Genomic DNA, 18778 nt, shown 5'->3' with positions numbered 1-18778 from the left:
CAAGGGACATTTGAAGGTGAGTTGGAAAAATCCACAAGAGTGGTCATTGTGTGGCGCTAAAGACAACCATCAAGAGCTTAATAAGATTTTAGCTAGTAGACTCTATAATACTCTTAAGGAAAGGGATGTTTTGGCCTGGGTTCCACATCCAAAGGGTAAATTCTTCGTTGCTTCAAGTTACTTGGTACCGGATGGTCAATTGCATTGTAGGGACAATGTGCCTTGGTGGAAGCAGATTTGGAACAGATTCTCTAATTGGTTGTGCCTCACTTGGGAGAATTTGCAAAAGAGGGGATTTCAAAGACCTTATCGATGAGTCTTGTGTAAAAATAGTGAAGAATGTGTCTCTCATCTCTTCTTCCAATGTTTATAATCTAAGGAGATTTGGCACCGATGGTGGGGAGGTCTTGGTTATCCTCCTACCAAGACCTCTTTTGTATAGGTTTGTTGGGTTCTTGGTCCAACTCTCTATTGGCAAAATGTTCAGCGCTCCCCTTCGGATTCGTGATAACAGTTTAACCACCTCCTGTGCACTACAAGTTGAGTGGTTGTATCAAGCACTAAAATATCGCTCTTTTGGTGCAACGACAACCCCACTCGAACAAGTGGCATCAGAGTTTCGTCACAAGTCCGAATCCTCAGACCCTTAGGTAATGCTTAGTGTAACATCCTGATTTCCCAGGTCTTAATTAACAACTAACATACTCAAATAAATACAATTATCACTTCATCTTCATAGGAAGTCAGTTAAATCAGTTTCGTTCATGTGAAAGGGATTGACAGTTAAAATCAATTAGACAAAATTTCTTAACTAAAAACTTGAAACACCATCAAATGAAATTTCTACAAAAATTGAAAACCACATACCATGAAATTTAAGATTGAAATCAAAACTAGGGATGCTTTTGTAACCACCCGGGTTAGTCCACAAATACCACTATAACAATATCACATGACAACTACTATCTAAAAACCAATATCTCAAAATCAAATGATGATTACGATTAAATAGCACTATATTTAAAATTAGAGCATCACATACCACTATATTAATTAGGGCATCGATTACCATTGGTTCATTTAGGGCTTTTAGTTATCTCGGTATCACTTAGGGCTTCCGATACCACTGATTCAATTAGGGCTTCCGATACTGCTGTATCATTTAGGGTTCCAGTTACCGCTGAATCAATTAGGGCTTCCAATACCGTTGTATCATTTAGGGTTCTAGTTACCACTGAATCAATTAGGGCTTTTGATTTCCTTTCCATCTGATTACTTAACTGTTGAAGGAACTCAAGATTAGGAGATATGCTCATATAAATAGAAGTTTGATATATAAATTTATCAGATAAATCTATCCTTCGCATCTAAGTGTAAAATAACTATAATAATGAAATAACTCAATTAATCTCACCTTCTCATATATAAAAGTGATAATACCTGTTTCCGATAAACAATTGAATGTATAGCTTATCTTGTCCGATGCACGTCTAGCAACTTATGGAGAGGTGAAACATTGTAAGGGACTTAACCACCCAAACCGGAACCAAATCTTATCCCCACACGATCTCTATCGATGAAGGCCCTCCCTACCCGGAATAGACAAGGATCATCTTGCTATCCACTAGGCATCCTGGTATTTTGAACACACCATAAAACTTGACAGCCAGAGGGTACAATTAACAGGATCTTGCATGAACTATTAATTAATTCAAACTAAAATAATAAACTTTGTTATGTCATATCTATTTCTATTTCAAGTTATTCAGTTTCCTTTCTCTCATCTCATCATTCCATGGCTACCAGTCGGTGAATCCTAGATGTATTAAAAGCTATGAGCACACTGCCCTTTTTCACCTCTTCACCATTTATGGCTTCATTGCTGGCGATTTTCGGGTGTATTTGAATGAGCATTCTTTCTCTTAATATCTTCTCATGGTTTGTGACAGCATAAAACTTGCTAATGATACCAATGTCATTCAGGAAGATTACATACAATTCAGCATTTCACAAGCTGTGATTACCTAATTAAGTTCTTTAAAGGTTTTAGAATTGATTGTTAAATTCTAATATCCAGTGGCGTAAGGCTTCATGGATTCCATACTATGGTTATTTGGTTATCACTTCCCATGATCTAATCTATTTTAAAGCGAATTTATTTTGTAATATCAACCAGATATCAAAATAAGATATTATCATGATAAGTTTCATAGCATACTACTATAAATTTCAGAAGTTCTGTAGCAAATTGGTAGATGTTATATTGCAATGCATGGTTTGGGTTAATCACATTACCTGATATATTCTGAAAGACAATTGACGTTTGTTGAAAGCTCATCAACCTGCCTGTATCGCTGATTCTCAGTATAGATGTTGCTCTCTATTTGTGGTTGGTACCATGGGAAGATGGGTGCTTGAATCATATGGAGGTCGGTGCTTCAAATATGTAAAAGTCGGGGTATGGAACTTGCTACACAATATTAGTATCTGCACTTCTTCCCTTTCCTTCAAGCTTACTCACAATATTTATAACAATCCTCAGAAGAATATTCCATAAGAGTGATGCTGCCACAGATTGCAGAGATTCAAAAAGAGAATCAAGCCGGAAAACTATGTGTAAGAATACGGAACTAATGGGAGGCCAGATTTGATTAAGGAAGTCGGAATACTTGCACGGCAAGGAACAGAACTTGAACTACTTAAACAAGGCTTGCATGGACGATGTTGCAGGTACTGGCGGTAATTAAGATGAGGAGAAGTTGGGGTCTAGAACTTTGAGGTTTTTGAAACGCCAAAACAGAAGGAAGTCGGGAGAAAAGAGTATATTGCATGACTCCTCTCACGGCATTATCAAATGGAGAGCAACATGACTCCTTGGCTCCCACCGGTTACAAAGATTAAAGTCGATTCAAATTCCAAATGATTGAAATTCGAATACCAAGTATTAAATCGATTAAAAGGAAAGAAATAGAGTTGCAAGATTATAATTCGAATATTATTATAAATTCGAATGTTATTATATTTTGAATATTATTATAATCTCATGTACAAGTAAATATATAAATAGGGAGACATCACTTATTTTAATTATTAAATTATAATGGTGCCATCTCGTTTTTATATCTATATGTACGTATATAGATATATCTACTATATTAATAAGGTGAAAGATCATATTAAATCCTTAGAGGTATGTTTTATATTTTAACTCGATTATTTTCTCAATTTATTTATTTAAATAACTCATGCGGGTCCCACAAATGTATCTTATTTTCAAGTTGCTAGGTCCTCAACCCATTTTCTCAGTGATGGTGATGCTCCTACCTAATTCTTTTCTGACAATGCTTCCACCCCTTCGACATGCTTCCTACAAGGAATTCTCCATGGTTAAATTATATTATCATATTAAATTATTTAATTATAAATAATCACAATGGTTAACCATCTTCTTAATTCCATGAATTTGTAATTAACAATCCACTAACATATTATCTTCACTTGAAATCATAACGACCAACTATCTTACCATTTCGCCATATTATAACAGATTAAACTACCAACTAACTTCATGTGAACCTCATCGGCTATATTTCAAATTAGGTCAAACTTCGAGATGTAACACTTAGGGGGATATTGTTGGTAAAATGTTCAGAGTTCCCCTTGGGATTCATGACAACGGCTTAACTGGCTCCTGTGCACTACAAGTTGAGTGGTTGTATCGAGCACTAACAGATCGGTCTTTCGATGCAATAGCAACGCCACTCTACCACTCTAAACATCTCAAACTTATCATTGGAAATGAATATAAGGATCTTTCAAGATTCAGAACTTTTGAATGCTCTGGTGTGGAGAAAGATTATTTGCAGGCTTCAAAAAACTATTTCTGCAAAATGTGATGTTTTTGGGCTTATTGACTATAGTGATTTGGCTAAGATAACAAATTTAAATCTAGTTCATAATGGAGAGGCTCCCTCTATCAGAAGGAGAATGAGATAGGCCAAACAGAAAATTCATAAAGAAGGGAGACAACCTCCCTCGTAGTGAAGGAGTTTTAAAAGTTAACACTAATGGTTCTATTAGATTATTTTTAGTATCCTAGGTACTTGCTATATTTAATTCAATCTTCTAAAGCCTTTGCTAATGGTTATTTAGGCTTATTTTGAGTTTATTTAGTTTGGTCTATCTTTAGACAACTTGATTTTTAGTTAATGTATTTATTAACGTCTACAAAACTCTATCTATTTGTGCATTGTTAATAGAATTTCTCATTCCATTTTTTAAAGTTTCATGGTATCAAAGCTGGAGGCAATTTGGGTATGGCTCCCTTATGGGAGCCCTACTAAGCCCACTATGGGCCCCGCCCCTTCGCCCATAGGGCAGCAAGTTCAAGCAGTGATGGGACAGTTTCACCCGAGCAATCCCAATATGTGAATGCCTACTATTTATAAGGGGACCTACTATTCTAAAGGGGTATTAATAATTTTTCCTCAAAAGCTATGTCTCATATTCTCCAACCCGTGTCTTGGATTCCACATTTGGTTTTGATCAATTTTTCACCTCAAAATATGTTTGGTTTTGATCAACATTTTACCTCAAAAAAGTGTGCTTGGATTTGGTTGAATTTTCTCCTCAAAAATTGTTTCTAGAATTTGTAATTAGCGAAGTTTGCATGGGATTTTTTCAGATGTTCTGTTGACTTTCTCAGACCATTGCAAATGTACTAAGCACTACTATAATGTTTTGGTATGTGTGTTCCAAATGCAACATCCTCTTATATTTATGAGGAATAAACCAAGCGAAGACATGTCCCTTCATGAGACATGTCCCTTCATAGGACATGTTTGTTCATTAATATAATTAATATAATAATAATCTTAATTATAATTATATATATATATGAATCATTATTATTATATTAATTAATCTTAAAGGTTTATCCTACTAAAGCTACCAAACATCAACACTCCCTCTTAGCTAGGGAGGATAAACACACAACCATATATTACCTCAATGTAATATAAGAATATCTTTGATCAAAAGATATTCAACCTTTTTTTGATATCACGAGTATTGATCTTCTAGAATATTGACATTCGATATTCACCAATTACTCAAGTAAGGTTTGATATCACATCTAATATCATGAGTATTGGTCTCCCAAAATATCAATGATATTCACCAAGTACTCAAAAGAGGTTTGATATCAAATCTAATATCAAGAGTATTGGCCTCCCATAATGTCATTGATATTCACCAAGTACTCAAAATAAAGTTTGATATCACATTAATCACATCTTATATCAAGAGTATTGACCTCCCAGAATATCAATGATATTCACCAAATACTATTTGAGTAATGGTCTTCCAAAATGTTGAGATGCAAGACATTCACCATATACTCAATTTGTTTGATCCCATAATAAAAGTTATTATAAGATCGTCACCTTACAATAACTTCTGCAAATACAATTAACATATTTGGAAGTCGTCACTTCCTCATGATGTACACAAGGGATAGGCCCATTAAAAACCATATAGTCATGAGGTATATTCATGAATCGGAGTCCTCTTGTCCGCTACAATTTATTGATCACTAAAAAATCCATCTCAACATGGTTTACTACCTCTTAATCAATATGATCGAGATCACCAAAGGTGGACTGAATCATATCCTCTATCTACTCCCTCTCTTTCAAGGTTGCTTGAAATGTCAACCTCCCTTTGAATCTCAATCTCCCTCTTTTCCTGTAATAACATTCTTGAAGGAAAAGATCAACGCACATAGCTCTTATAGTACGTATTGAAATAAGAAAAGACTACATGAGTAGATACTTGTAATACTCAAGAAAATAAATACTTATATGGACATCAAGATCCCTGATTATCCTTGTCATCACTAATGTGGTTATTATACATATAACATCGAATTTATTTTACCCTTCTTATAAGATATTATATTGATCTCATAATATCAATCATTTCTTAAATAAACATCATTTATATAACTTATCTATTTTTTAGAAATTCACAATGTTCTACACATGTGCATTCATCTATGTAAATAAAATTATTACCACCAAATACTTTATTTAAATATATGGAAGAACATTAAATGAGCATCATCAATAAATCTTACTTTATCACTTACCTTTATCAAGTCTATTCCTCATGCCTCTACTTCCCCAAGACCCTCGTCCACGTTCTATATACACCATGTACTAGTAATTAACAAGGTCTTAATTGGGTTGGGACCCAATGCTTCTATTTCCTTATAACTTGATTTACCTTCTTATATTTAAATCAACATCCTTCTCATTGTCTGGTCCAACCGTTGGCAAATTTTATCATTATCTTATCCCACCTTTATTACTGATGTGGTGGCTCCACTACTTTGTACACAACATATGAATCCATTGTGGCTTTAAATTAAATCTCCTATCTAGTTGTCTACAAACATAACTCATATTTCCTTTCGATGTATTAGATTATGTCAAGGGAGGGTCGTGTTGAAAGTCACAGTGGATACATGGTTATCACATTGCCCTTCTACGTGCATTAAGTGTGATTCAACTCTTGCAGTTTCCATTCGACGTCATCTATTCATCGATGGGTCGATAGTTGAATGTATTTTGTATTTCTCCTGCGATTTTGTTGTCTCGACTCTCAACATTGTCTGTATTTCTATTCTGTTGTGTTGGTAATAAATGGAAATGTTTTCTTTAGCATCCTTGCCTTATTTGTCTACTGTAATTTCTATTCCTTATCACCTCTCGTTGTGTTTACGTACTTCCAAACTCTGGTTTAATGTTTTGATCAAGATCCTCTTTATTTTCCTTACATTTGCAGCCTGTCTAAGTGGGCAGTTTCTTGCCTGGATTAAGATATTTGGTTCTGCAATATGGTGGGTCGAATCACCCATGTATTCGGCCTTGAATTGCAAGAAGGGACCGACATGGTGTCTATCTTGGTGTTCTCTTATAATTATCACTATTGTGTTGCATTATGGTATCTTCAATCCTCCTCCATTCAAAATCTCGAAGAAAGATCTGCCCAGAATTGTCATCTTTGAAGACCATATAGTAATCCATCAAAAATTGATGGTCGCTGCTTATTAATTTACCCCAGCATACTAATGAAGATAAATTGCTGCCTATTGGAGCATATTCACTGCCAACTAGGGAATAGCTCGCTGCTTGTTAGAAAAGGGAATTCAATATTTCTTCAGCCCCAAAATATAAGGAAAATTGCTAAGCAATTGACCGCTTATTGATGCTATATGACATGGATTGATCCCCTTATATGAATTTGGTGAATTGAATGGGCATACTATTCAAAGAGGGACAACCTGGCAATGATCTGTTGGTTTTTTAATCTGAGATCTCTTCTATATAACTGCGATCTCCTTTGATGTTATCAAAAATAGATTATACTTGTCTGCAAGTTATTATTGTTCTTCCTTCAATAATCCTTTGTACTTTACTTTGTTAAGTTTGTAGTTGGCTCTGATACCATGTTGATTTTCTCAGACCACTTCAAATGTACTAAGCACTGCCATAATGTTTTGGTATGGGTGTTCCAAATGCAGCATCCTCTTATATTTATATGAGGATTAAACCAAGAGGAGACATGTCCCATGATGAGACATGTCTGTTCATTAATATAATTAATATAATAATAGTCTTAATTATAATTATATATATATATATATGAAACATTATTATTATATTAATTAATCTTAAAGAGGTTTATCCTACTAAAGCTACCAAACATCAAGATGTTCCTGATTTAGAACTTTTGCTGGTTTTTCTAAAACAATGATGCTTTGTAAACTACAAATCATGGTATCTTGCAATTGATTTAGGGGCATCCAACTCATCTGCAATAGTTTGGAAGGTTTAGTAGTTATTCTCAATACTTGTCTTTGTCTACATGGAAGGTTCAATTATCCAACATCAGGTTGGATGTTTTTTGGTTAGAGTTTTTACAAATTATGGGAGGATTTGTGATAGACACATCTTAGTGACATCCCAAATGTAGTCTCTTGTCACTTATTGCTAACCATACTAAAGAAAGGAACAACCTTCTCTATTTTTTGGCTACTCTTGGTCATTGACATTCTACAAATTCAGGGAGGATCTCAAAAATAGAAAAATGTTTTGAAGGATTTTTAACACCAAGACATGCATTGTATTTTGCAGGGTAGCTCACAGAATCACCATTAAGGCAAGTATCAGATTATTTTTAGTATCCTAGGTTCTTGCTATATTTAGCTCGCTCTTCTACAACCTTAATTAATGGTCATTTACGATTATTTAAGTTTTTTTTTACTTTGGTCTATTTTTAGAAGTTGTCTTTATTTAGACAACTTGTTTTTTGACTAATGCTATTATTAGCGTTTGTAAAACTCTATTCATTGTTAATACAATTTCTCATTTTGTTTCTTAAAGTTTCAAATTCTTACAGGGGGGATCCTGGACATACAGGAATTGGTCGTAATGGCAGAGATAGTGATGAAGGTGTTGTGTTCTTCTCTACTTCTAAGGGGCATCGTGCCAATAACCTTACGAAGGCCGTAGTTGTTCCTCATGCTATTGAAAGAAGATTTTCTCTTGGTCGGAAGAAGACTGCTTGTGAATCTGATTCTCAAATTGTGACTGACATGCTGAATGTACAATATGTGGATGAAGCTAATTGACATTTAGCCTAGGTGGTAAAAGAAATCTTAATTTGTGTTCTTCATTGGATCATATTTCATTTTATCATATTCCTTGTGAATGAAATAGAGTGGCTGATTGTATAGCAAAATGGGCTTTAGAGAAAATGGATAGGTAGGATGTGGTTGATTGGGATCTCTTAGGCCCAAAGTATACAGAGACCATGGAAAAACTGATTAGGGAGGACAAAATTGGGCAGATGCTTTCCCAGTGGGATTCATTTTGGAACTTTTTCTTGTTCGATGTTGGGTGCTCTTTCTCTACCCTTAGGCCTTCTTTTTTATACATACTGATATGTTCTGAATAAAATTTTACCCCCCTTTTTCCCAAAAAAACGATATCATTTAATTTTTTACTTTTACTCATGTCAGTGAAATATGCTTTTTTAAGCTTTATATATTATAGCTTAATGAGACCCATGCTTCAACTTTTAATTCTTTTGGTTCATCTTTCTTTTATTCTATGCCCCAAATTTTTATTAGAGACACAACCTCTTAAAAATTACATAGGCAAAGAATATATTAAATCACAGCAGCTTTAAATTTAGCGAGCCTTATGTAAAATTGAATAACTTCACAGTTAGGGAAGACAAAGGTAGGAAGAATTAAGGATAAGGAAAATTAACCATTCATATTGTGGTACTGAAAAATTCCCTACAATTTGTAAATGCAAAGAGAAGGAACAACGGCAATTTAATATCTAGTAGGTTAAGAAGAGACCAATATTTCCAGTTGACATAAACTTGCTAAATTTATCACTATTTTTTTGAAGGAAACAATGTTAAGTAAGATAAAATCCTTTTCGGATAAAAAGTTAAGACAAACCAACCTCAAACTCTGGAGCTGCTATAGAACTGCACTCAATGCTTATTTCAACTTTCCCTTGATCAGGTCTATATGGACTTGGTTTTCCAAGATCAGCCTAAAATACACCAAATTTGTTAAAAAGGTAATGGCAAGATGTTACAAAAACAAATATTAAATACTCCATAGGTTAGCAGTGTCAAATACAATAAAATAATTCAATAAATGTGAACATAGAATCAAATGAATATTGAATGATTAACTAATTCCCCTACAAAAGCTTTAAGAACAATGTTTATCTGTCCACATGCACAACTTTCAAACTAGTCAGATTTTAACAAAATGAACAGTAACATGAAAGGTTTACTCCATCAAGGTGCAGCTGAAGAGAAAATTGTCAATTTGTATTGGGTGAGCCTGTGGGCTTAGATCCTTAGAACTCCTCAAATAAAATTTAAAAATGAAGTTTCTATAATTGATGGTGTTGACTAGCCAAGCCTGTAAACAAAATTGTACAAAGGGTGTGTTCTTTTTGACTTTATGTACAACAGCATGCAGCTGGGCTCTTGGAATAAATCAGGGAACATTTTTAATGCAGAGGAGATATTTCTGGGGCATTTAAAGAATGTTTCCCAATGTAGGGACCCCCAAATATCTATTCCTTTCCAATAATCACAATCAACATTGAGGACACTTTGAAAATGACATGGCTCCCCAAGCAAGATGAACCTTCTCATAAGGTAGTCAAATTTTCCTTCACTCTAATAAAGTCATCACATATCCTTTAAAATAACAATATTTACATTGGTTTATTAATTTATTATTTCTTAATGTTATGTGTAAATATAATACTAGGCCTACAGGAGAAGATTTTGTGTCATGTCCCTTAGTTGAGACCCTATTTGCAATATCCCCACCTATTTCACACCAATGTTGTGAAAGACAAAAGTGACAAATAAAGAAAAACAATTAAAGCCTAACCGTAAAAAGATCTAATAATAAATATTAAAAAGGTAAAAAAATAATAAATGATATCTTTTCATGGCTGGCCTTTGTTCGGTGGCTGCCCGTCTGTTTTTGTTTCTGCTAGTTTCTATGAGCTTAAAGGTTTAATCTTTTAGTTTATATTTTCAGGGTCCCTTCAAACCTGTTTTCTTAATCAAAAAAAAAAAATGATATCCAACAAATAATATAATCATAATATATGTAAGTAAATAAATAATAATATTTAAATGTGAAGGTATATAATTAAATAATATAACATAATATTTTAACAAAATATAATATATTTACTATAAAAAAAAAATAACTAATATGTATATCTAACTCCCTCTAAAGTATTATAATATTAATTTTGCAATATTTAATATTTTAACCAAATAAAATAATATTTAACAACTAATATATTATTTAAACTTGAATTAGCCCAAAGCTAGGATCAGAAGACATGTCTCTCTAAAGAGACGTCAAGTAGATATAAATGGAAATAGATTCTCATTCCGAAGGGTTACATTTCGAATTAGATTCTAATATCTAATAAACCTCTGTCAGCATTCTGCACATACAGTCAGCAATTTGATCAACCAATCAACAGTTTTCTTTAGGAAACAGTCAGCAGTATAGGACGAAGGTAGAGAAATAAAAGATGGTAAATATAAGAATTGAAGATTAGTCATGACTGAATTCATAAGGAGGGCATCTCACATTCAAATGAGACAAATAGTAGGAACAGCAGACTTTATAACAGGTAATCAACAATTAGGGAGTTTCAGACATGAGCATCTAGTCAGTAATTTGGCTCTCCATATACACAGTCAGCAGGATTCTATAAGGTAAAAGATATAAAAAATAGAAGTCGGGGAGATCTGAAGATAATACAGTAAAGGAAATAGAGGGACAAAAATAAGGATTATTCATTTATTTCTGAACACAGTCACTTGATATTTGTATGGCTGTTTGTATATATACAAGGGCTGTACATTAATTATATCTTGTGTGTAGATTATTTCACTTGATCTAACATAAATATGAATAAAATGTATAAATATTAATATATGTCTGCACACAAATCAAATGGAGTGTGCACACACACATATATCTGGAAGATATATAGAAATTCATAAACAGAGGATTTTGTATTAAATATGGATATTCATGATATACAGGAAGACCGTATCATTCACTACTGTAATCAGACATAAATTAGGAAATATATTTGGAACCTATACATTTATCGATATAGTGACAATAATCAAACCTATGATATAGAAGGAAAGGACAATAAGAGAGAACAGTGAGGCTGTTTACCGTACAAGTAAAGAAAATGAACGCATACAGCCAATGAACATGAACAGCAGAATTTATATTAGTATTCGCAATAGTAGATGAATGATGCTTTACAATGATCCCAGACGGGATATAAATACTACTGCCGAACCTTCCCGAAGGAGTCCGTCGGCCACAATTATTCTATCCATTACAAACTATTTACCGCCGGACCGTCGGCTACAGAAACACCGCCGGACCATCGGCTACAGAAACACCGCCGGACCGTCGGCTACAGAAACACTGCCGGACCGTCGGCTACAGAATACAAAATACCGCCGGAACCATCCAGTCGGCTAACACCATCCCAAATATCTGAGACAAATTAACAAACAAAATACATTAATAGAGTGACTACAATAAGAGAAATCTGCTTTTGTCACATCACTTCCACATTCATCCCGTTACATCTGTAGCCTCTGCCAACACAATACTGTCTCCTCAAGCTGACCTTGATAGCCACCTGTGCTGCTTTCTCTGTTTTCAATTCCTCGGTACCCTAAGCCAAGTGTTGCTGCACTACCTCCAACTGGATGATCAGCTCCTCCCGAGCTCTCTACGCATCCACCAAGACAGCCTTATAGCCAACACCTGCTCCCACTGCCTCTGGTACACAGAAAGTCCATGCCTGCAGCAACTTCAACTCTTCTCAACTGGTCAGACTCCCACGACTGATATCCGCCACGACTGGGGGTCCAGGGGACAACGCCCCCGGCGGGGTCGAGGGGCAGCGCAACCCACACAGAAATGCACGGAACACACCATTTCTATCATTATCTGTCGATTCTACACTCTTTCTGGCAACCACGGATGCGTCCCCTTCCCTTTGGCATCATCTATCACTCATTCTGAACAACTTGATTCTGTCGCCGTTTTTTTTTTTTTTTTTTTTTTATCTATAACTGCTTCCTCTACAATCCACCACAAATCCCTCTGTATAGAAATTCTTCTCTTTCTGGCAGAACAAGCACTCTTCTTTATGTCTCTGTTTCCCACGAAAGTCTAGCTGGAGGAGGGAATGGAGTCTGGCGGAAATGGTTTTTTTACCCACGGCCTTGTTTTTGGCGGAGGAGAAACTCTGACTAGCGCCCGCATCCTATCCACGGCCTTGTCCTCACCCACGGTCTTCCTGTCGTCGCCCGCGGCCTTCCTGCTTTCACCTCGCGGATTCCTGTGTCACCCGCGGCCTTCCTGTTCTCCCTGCAGCCTTTCTGTTCTCCCCACGGCCTTTCTTTTCTCCCCGCAGCCTTTCTTTTTCTACTCCCGGCCCATTCTGTCGCCGGCGGCTAACTGGGCGAGGATTCTATAAAATATTACACCCGTGGGAGCTTTTTTTCCTCTCTCCGTCGGGGCAATATTATCCCCGTGGGGGCTCTTACTTTTCCTGCCGGAACCTTCGTTCTTTGCCAAAGCAATCATTATGCCCCGAGGCTTCACACTCCGCGGGGGTCTCTTGCCCACGGACCCACGGAACTTTCAACTTCGTTGGCCGCGGACAGCTGTTGCCCGCGGGGCCTCCAACTTTGATGCCCGCGGGGCCTTTCTTTCGTCGGCCGCGGGGTCCTCCAACAGCTGTTGCCCGCAGGTAGACTTGCCCGCGGGGCCTATCTGTCCGTGGCCTCCTCTTTTTTCTTTTTTCTTTTTTTTCCAATTATCTTTTTTCAATTATTTTAATTTTTTTTTTCAATTTTTCTTTTTTTCTTTTTTTTTTCTTTTTTTTTTTTCCTCCTAAAAGAAATCAAATAACAAAGGTACCTCCATTTTGCCTCCAGGCGTCACCATTCTGCAACGACGACGGAGTCAGCTGGCCATCTTGTGATAGCGGAGTCTTCCTAGCACCATATATTTTGAATTTGGATCTGTTGACTGCCGGAGGTACTTTCTGTCCGTCCAAAGTCGATAATCTGATCGCTCCATTGTCGCCGACCTTCCGAATCTGATATGGTCCAACCCATCTGCCCCTAAACTTTTCCACTTTGATTTCATTCTGACCGTCGTACACCTTACGTTTGTTCTGTGCCACCCCCCTCGCCCACTGTGCCTGTGGTCGTCGCGCAACTGGATTATTTCTTTGCTGTCAGTGCCCTTCCACTAATCTTACGCTGCAGTGTAACCTTTTCTTTCCGTGCGATCCATTCACCATGTACCGAATAGTGGGATTTTTTGTTTTTCTGTGTTCAGACTGTATGTTCTTCCCCTCAGCTTCAGCCATGGCAACTTTTCCTTCTTCCACTTCCCTGCATTCCTCCGGACATTCATTTTCCTCCTTTTTCTCATCTCCGTCGACCCTTAGCATATTGCAACTCGGAAAGAGTTCGTAGTCTTCTATCTGCCAGTGGTAAAGGCCATTAACCGAGTCCAGGTCGTCGTCATTCGATCCTTCGTCAAGTCTCAATACTCCTCCTTCATCCGGTTCCATTCTCCTCTTTCCTTCATCATCACTTTCGCCTTCACTGTCAGAATCTGACAATGCTGCCTCCTCGCCAACCATTTGCGCGTGCAGGTCAATTATGAATCTTTTGCCTCCGCGCTCCATTGATAGAGTATTGTGTTTCCAATCATGTTTTACTTTTGCTTGCACCAACCAATCCCGTCCCAGAATAGCATCATAGCCTTTTCTTTTTAATGGAATGACCACAAAATCCAATAAAAATGGTTGCGTACCAATTGTTACCGGTTGCACTTTCAGAATTCCCAACGGTTTGATTCCATGTTGGTCTGCCGTGAGCAACTGAAATGCAGGTGGCCACAGCGTCGGCTTTCCCAACTTCTTCCAAGTATCCTTCGGCAACACATTCACGCCGGACCCTCCATCAACAATTGTCTCTGTCAAAACATTTCCCAAAATCCCCATCTCGACGACCGCTGGATGCCGTTCGGAGGTGAGTGCCAGCAACATTGGGTCTGTTGCCGTTGCTTCCCTACTGTCCCTTCCTGTGTCCTCCGTTGCTTTCAAAAACGGTGTATGATTCAGAATGGTCGTCCGTAACTGAGGCATTGTGAGGAGGTCACTTATCTTGACCGATATCTCCGTTTGTAAGATCTGTCGTACAATGTTTTGTTCTGCAAAGTTCCTTGCCAAGGTGCCGGTAATATCCTTCAACTGAGATGTCCCCGCCGACGATGCCTTTGCAATTTCCGCCTGCGCTTCCCTCACTTTTCTGTTTTCCTCTGTTTGCCTCCATGTAATTGCCAGAACCTCCTCTACATCCGTGCCAACAGTGATCAAGTTTACTCCAGCCTTTGGACACTTGGAATCTTCGTGATCGCCGGGTCCGCACCATTTGCATAATAATTTCGGTGTGTTTGCCGCTGTACAATCCCGTGCAAAATGACCCCACAAATTACATGCTCGGCATTGAACGATCGGTCGTCCGTTTGCATCATATTGGGTTTGACTTCGGCTTCCATTATTGTTATTGGTTGCATTGTTGTTATTTTGCCCTCTGCTATTATTCCTGTATCCTCCAAATGTAGCACCGGCGGTATTCGTGTTTCCGCTACTACCCGACGGGGAAGCCTCCTGTGTGAGAAACACCTGCGAAGGTCCTCTTGTCTTCATGTTAAAGGGACAGTCCTTTGTTGAATGGCCCATGATCTGACAGATGTCACAAAATTGGTTCTTCGGACACGATCCCTTAGTATGACCGTCGGTCTTACATTTCGTGCACCACAGTTCACCACCTTTTGGCTCCTTCTGCATGTTTTTAAATTCCTTCATCATTCGAACCATATCCTTTTGTAAGGCACGAACCTTTTTTCTACTACCTTCGTCGTCACTGCTATCATCTCCGGCAGGCTCGTCGTCATCAAAATCAGAGGAGCTAGTTTTCTTCTTCTTTGTCTTCTGTTCACTTTCAAGGTCCAGTGCTCTGTTATAAGCATCCACATATGATGACGGTGGTACAATTTTCATTTTCCTCCGCAGCTGTGAGCGTAGGCCGTCCACAAACCACCTTTTCTGCAATCCGTCCGCCGGCTTGCTTTCCATTTTGTTTATTAAGTCTTTTAATCTCCTGGCATAGACACGGACAGTTTCGTGCTTCCCCTGCTTGGTATTGAAAATTTCCGCTACAATTTCATTATCATCCCGCAAAAGTTTAAATTCTGCCAAGAACTCCTTTTTAATGTTATCCCATGTATCCAGCTTCTGCGGATCCATATCCGAAAACCAATCAATCGCGACACCCCGTAGGGTTGCCGGAAATTGCCTGGCCCATTCGTCGGCATCTGTGATTCCATTTGCCCGCCAGATCGTCTCACATGTCTTGCAATGTCGGAGGGGGTCGACTGTACCATCGCCTTCAAATTTCGGTAATTTTTCTTTGGGTCCCGCCATAACTCTGGAGGTTTGCACTCCTACAGTGGTCGGCACTCCCACACTGGCAATCGGCACTCCCAAACCGGCAGTCTGAACTCCCACACCGACAGTCTGTACTCCCACACCGGCGGACTGGTCTCCCACACCGGAGGTGTCGACAGCTGCAAACCTTGGTGAAGACGAAGGATCCTCCGAAATTGTTTCCCGCGGAAGTCTATCCTGGACGAAGAGGTCACTCCACGCTCGTGCTCCGTCGGCACCGCGAGCCGTGCGAGTTGATGCTCTTCCGTCTGAATTTTCTTCCCTCGGCGAGCACAAATTCAAGAACTCCTCCCGTGCTTCTTCCACCAATTCCACCCGCTACCGAGTCTCCTCCAACAATTCCTCCGCACTTCGGTTTCCGTCGATAATCTTCTGGAATCTCTGTCGACGTTCGGCTTGCTGTGCCAAAATTAAATTCTCTTGTGCAGTACGGATTCCATCTTTTCCCTTCGCTTTATTCCGATCCTTGTTAAGCTGATTTGGCATTAATCTTCATTCCTCCCACCTTCCAGATTCATAAGGCAACGGCGCCAAATGTTTACCGTACAAGTAAAGAAAATGAACGCATACAGCCAATGAACACGAACAGCAGAATTTATATTAGTATTCGCAATAGTAGATGAATGATGCTTTACAATGATCCCAGATGGGATATAAATACTACTGCTGAACCTTCTCGAAGGAGTCCGTCGGCCACAATTATTCTATCCGTTACAAACTATTTACCGCCGGACCGTCGGCTACAGAATACCGAAACACCGCCGGACCGTCGGCTACAGAATAAAGAAACACCGCCGAACCGTCGGTTACAGAATACAGAAACACCGCCGGACCGTCGGCTACAGAAACACCGCCGGACCATCGGCTACAGAAACACCGCCGGACCGTCGGCTACAGAAACATCGCCGGACCGTCGGCTACAAAATACAAAATACCGTCGGAACCATCCAGTCGGCTAACAGAGGCCTCACTAGGTACACCACCTCATAAAGTGTAAGGTCAAGAGGGACGAGAGATTCCACTCTTGGGGCCTAGGGTTGAATGAGGACACCCTATTGTAATATTTCCCTAACCCATATGGTACAGTTATATGACAGTTAAAGGATCTTAGCCATGTGAAGAGAATAACACAGAATAATGAAGGACAACGGCATAATGATTCCACTAGGTACGCCAACCCCATAAGGTATGGGGCCAAAGGGGACAAAGTATCTGCCCTTGGGCCTAGGGCAGTGACAAAAAGGGCGCCTCATCGTATCTTCTTATTCACCCACACCATCGTTATGGTCCATGAAAGTAAAATGCTACAAATGTTTTCTTAGCATATGCCTTAGTATATCTATAGATCTGCATATATTTTATATTAACGAGGTACTAACAATTTAATTAGGTCTTGTATCCATATATATATCTGCACTTCTTTCATGGTTGCAGGATCTATAATCAAGCATAATGAAGAGCATTTCCTTCTTAGTAAGATAACTTTCTAAAACTTTCTAACCTTACCTCTTACAGTTGTGTTTGTAGAGTCTTAACTACAGCATATTCTAGAAAGGGATACTACATGTTGACCTTATACCAAACATACAATATTTTTGGCTGCAAGCACAATTGAAGAATGACCAAACAAGCACACAAATTCAAAAGAAAACAGGTGAAAGGTTATCTTTGATGGTTGTTAGAATTATGTTGATACCACATATTTTCCTATGTTACAAAAACTGAGTACTCTGAATTTGGGCTAAGTATTTTATTTTGTTGGACATCTGTAGTAGACTTCAAATGTAGGATATGATCACAGATACTAGATCTCATTACTTGGGCAGACAGAAGTATCTCTAAAGTGCAATGTTTATATAATTTTCACATCTCATCTAATGTAAATAGCACTTTCTGTTTTAGAAAAGGCACAATATATAGAAGCACATGAATGGTTGTATTTTCGTGTTCTGTGGTCTTCAACGCTACAATAGACAGTTGGAAAGAACCAAGGCCATCAAGCTAAACAGGCTGATAAACATGAAAGTGGATAATTGAGACAAATGAGCCAACTTCTAGAAAGAAAGTATATTGATCCCCACAAATAACCCAAAAATAAATTGATGTCTGCCCATCTCAAGAGTATCTGATTGATATTTTGAATGATCTAGCAGATGCTAATGCAGAGACTTCCAACTAGGATATAATTACAGATAAGCTGGCCTCCTTGGAGATTTTTTCCATCTCTCAAATGGATACTATAAGGCCAAATCCTATAATGTCCCCTTTTTATCTTGCCATGGTTGGTGGTTTGGATTAGCCTATCAGTGGCCCTCCTAAGCTAAGTCAAATGGTTAGGGGTCTCAGTTGGCAGAACTGGAGGTCAATTCCCATTTCAGAGGATAGGAAAGTTCAGGATTGCTCTTTGTTGGGTCAGTTTGGCACACTTACTACTTATACTGTCTATTTCAGGAAAGTCCAGATTTATATTTTTAGCATGGTGCTTGAACAGGTGGGCGGCAGAGTTGAGATTTGGCATCACTGATTGGAGAAGCTACTCAAGGACTTGCTATTTACAGTAACTAAATGTTGAG

At 38.2% G+C, this 18778-nt stretch overlaps 1 protein-coding gene across 2 annotated transcripts in view; it reads right to left on the bottom strand.

The window, feature by feature from the left end:
- LOC149561564 (3'-5'-exoribonuclease family protein) overlaps positions 1 to 18778 on the bottom strand; it is a 169039-nt gene that overhangs the window by 99668 nt on the left and 50593 nt on the right. For both annotated transcript variants that reach the window (XM_089825190.1, XM_089825189.1), the window contains exon 4: positions 9543 to 9635. In XM_089825190.1, the coding sequence (XP_089681316.1) occupies positions 9543 to 9635 (93 nt within the window). The remainder of the gene's footprint in view (positions 1 to 9542; positions 9636 to 18778) is intronic.

The sequence above is a fragment of the Cupressus sempervirens genome, chromosome 4, assembly GCF_028749045.1.
Source record: "Cupressus sempervirens isolate cs-2001-9-10 chromosome 4, ASM2874904v1, whole genome shotgun sequence".
NCBI classification, from domain to species: Eukaryota; Viridiplantae; Streptophyta; class Pinopsida; order Cupressales; family Cupressaceae; genus Cupressus; species Cupressus sempervirens.
This window is presented reverse-complemented; position numbering and strand designations above follow the sequence as displayed.